Here is a 2,408-nt window from a genome sequence, read left to right as displayed (position 1 = left end):
AGTAATAAATTATTATATACATAGAGAAAAATTTTAAACTCTGACATTTATTTAAAATACTAATCACTCGACCAATTCAAGTTCGATGGATGAAGTACTAAAAGAAATAAAAGCATGGACATAATAAGTGATATAACCAAAAAGCTGTTGAAACAATTGATTTTTCATAATTAAGATTAATAAAACATAAAAATACCAAAAATCTACCTTATTTCTATATACATACTATATGGGAAGCACTTTCCTTCCCATTAACAAGGCAATGTTAGTTAATATTCCTCCCAAATGCATCATTTCCTCTACTTTAAAAAAGTAAAAATAATCAAGTTTTTCTATCCTCTATATAGAAATCTTGAAATATATCTCATAAAAGATGTGGATTGGAGCTTCTTTTGTTTTTTTTCTAAAAGCTTCTTTCATAAACTATATATCCTATGAAGATTCTTTGAGACTGAAACATATCTGATCTTAGTAATCTAATGAAATGATGAAGCCAATTAGTCAGCTACCACCAGCAGCAGTGGCAGCACTATTGGCCACAAAAGGAGGAAGGGAAGGATTAGGAACACTTGTTGAAAAGCATGAGTCTCCATCTGTGGCTGCTGTCAGTTCATCCAATCCTTCAAAGAAATCATCAGTTATCTCCATATCTGGTGAACCAAACTCAGTTTCCTCAATCCCACCATCATCATCATTCATCAAATAATCCTCCATGTTGTCCTCTTCGCTCTCCGACTTCTGCGCCGGTGTGGCCTCGGTTTCAGCCTCTTCTTCCACTCCTGAAGTGGAAGGAGAAGCCGAAATCGAGGCCGGCTTCATTGTGAGGACCATTTCAGTGTCCCCTGTAGTGGCTATTTCAGGTGTTTGTAGCTTTTGGCGTGAAGAGCCAGCAAGTGAGTTTCTATGAGTTGGAGCAGGGTGGTTGTGTACACCAGTGAATGTAACTATGAACTTTGTTGGATCTGATCTGTCCCTTTCAACTTGTTTTCTAGCCAAACATCCTTTTGAGCTGCTACATCTATAATATCCTCTGTTAATCACACATGAAAAAAACAAAACAAATCTTTGTTAACCCTTTAGCTCAAAGCTTTGTCTTTTTTTTTTTTGTTTGTGCTGATTTTATTTGATCAATAAAACATTCAAAATTGAAAGCTAACCTTGGATATGGTGAACCTTTGATGGGTTTCTGTCCATATTTCCTCCATGCCCATACGTCTGAGGAGAGATTCTCAGCTGAAACTTGACAAACGTTCTTAAGCTGATTCTTCCTGCGCATTTCATCAAACATATCAAAGGCATGTTCTAAAATACTTTTAGGGGGAAAAAATTCAGATAACAAAATGAAAGCAATTACCAAACATGCTAAAAGATAAGATTTTTAAGTCTAAATTCAAGAATTTTCTAGTGGAATCTGATTCCATTTCATTTGTTGAAGGAAAAAGAACTCAATTTACCTTCTTTTAGATCGTGGGGTGGTAGCTGAACCTGCATGGTGAGGGTTCTTACCGTTATTACAATTCTGTTGCTGATGTTTCTGTTGTGTCAGAGCTGAATTGGGTGGTGATGACGAAGAAGAAGAGGATTGAAAAGACTGAAAAGGCTGTGATTTGAAGAAGAAAGGCTTGCAAAGATTATGATTATGCTGAAGTTCCTGAACGGAGCTTCGTGATTCAAAAGGGTGGTTGCTGGAAACTGAAAAAACATTGCTTTGTTGTTCGTTAAAGAACCCACATGAAGAAGAAGGTGGAGGTTGGTAGGAAGTGGTGGTGGTGGTGGTGGTAGTAGTGGAGGTGGTGGAGGAAATGGTGGCGCAGCCTCTAACAACGGCGTGGAGATCCCAATCGTCGTCCATGTTGGAAAGAAAAGAGAAGAAGAGAAGGGTAAGAGACAGAGTCTGCAAAAGATGTGTTGGTGTGAGAAAAGGGACAAAAGAAGGCGCTGACTTTTTCTAAGGTTTGAGAGAGAGAGAGAGAGAGAGAAAGAGATAGAGATAGAGAGAGAGAGAGTGATAAGATGCTATTGAAAAGGAGGAGAGAAAAAGACAAGTATATATAGAGAGAGAAAGTGGACAGTTTTTCAATTTTCCCCTTTTTTATTTTTGATATTAGAATAGTAACGGTATTTTTTTTAAAATATAGACTATTGGATTGTTATTCTCAAACGTCGAACCATTTAATTAGAGAAGTAGGAGTCGGACACTCCGATTTGTTATAAGTATAAAAATCGGTCCGATTTGTAAGAGGTTTATACTTCCTACGGTTTTAAAAGATACCAAAAATTACCATATTAAAGTATATCACTCTTACTACTTCTATATCTAAATTTTTTAGGCTCAATTTTCACACACTCAAGTTAGAGAAATATATTAGTTTGTATTTTTAGGAAAAAAATTTTATGGTCAATAGAAT

General features: G+C 36.2%; 1 protein-coding gene across 1 annotated transcript; it reads right to left on the bottom strand.

The window, feature by feature from the left end:
* Positions 137-2,018, bottom strand: LOC107628112 (WRKY transcription factor 22). Its single transcript, XM_016330920.2, has 3 exons — positions 1,455-2,018; positions 1,158-1,268; positions 137-1,030 (listed from the first exon to the last, which is right to left on the bottom strand). Exons 1-3 carry the CDS (start codon positions 1,850-1,852, stop codon positions 502-504), a joined length of 1,038 nt encoding a protein of 345 aa, XP_016186406.1. The 5' UTR covers positions 1,853-2,018; the 3' UTR covers positions 137-501.

The sequence above is a fragment of the Arachis ipaensis genome, chromosome B02, assembly GCF_000816755.2.
Source record: "Arachis ipaensis cultivar K30076 chromosome B02, Araip1.1, whole genome shotgun sequence".
Lineage (NCBI taxonomy): Eukaryota > Viridiplantae > Streptophyta > Magnoliopsida > Fabales > Fabaceae > Arachis > Arachis ipaensis.
Note: the sequence above shows the minus strand (reverse complement) of the source record. Positions and strands in the feature narration are given on the sequence as shown.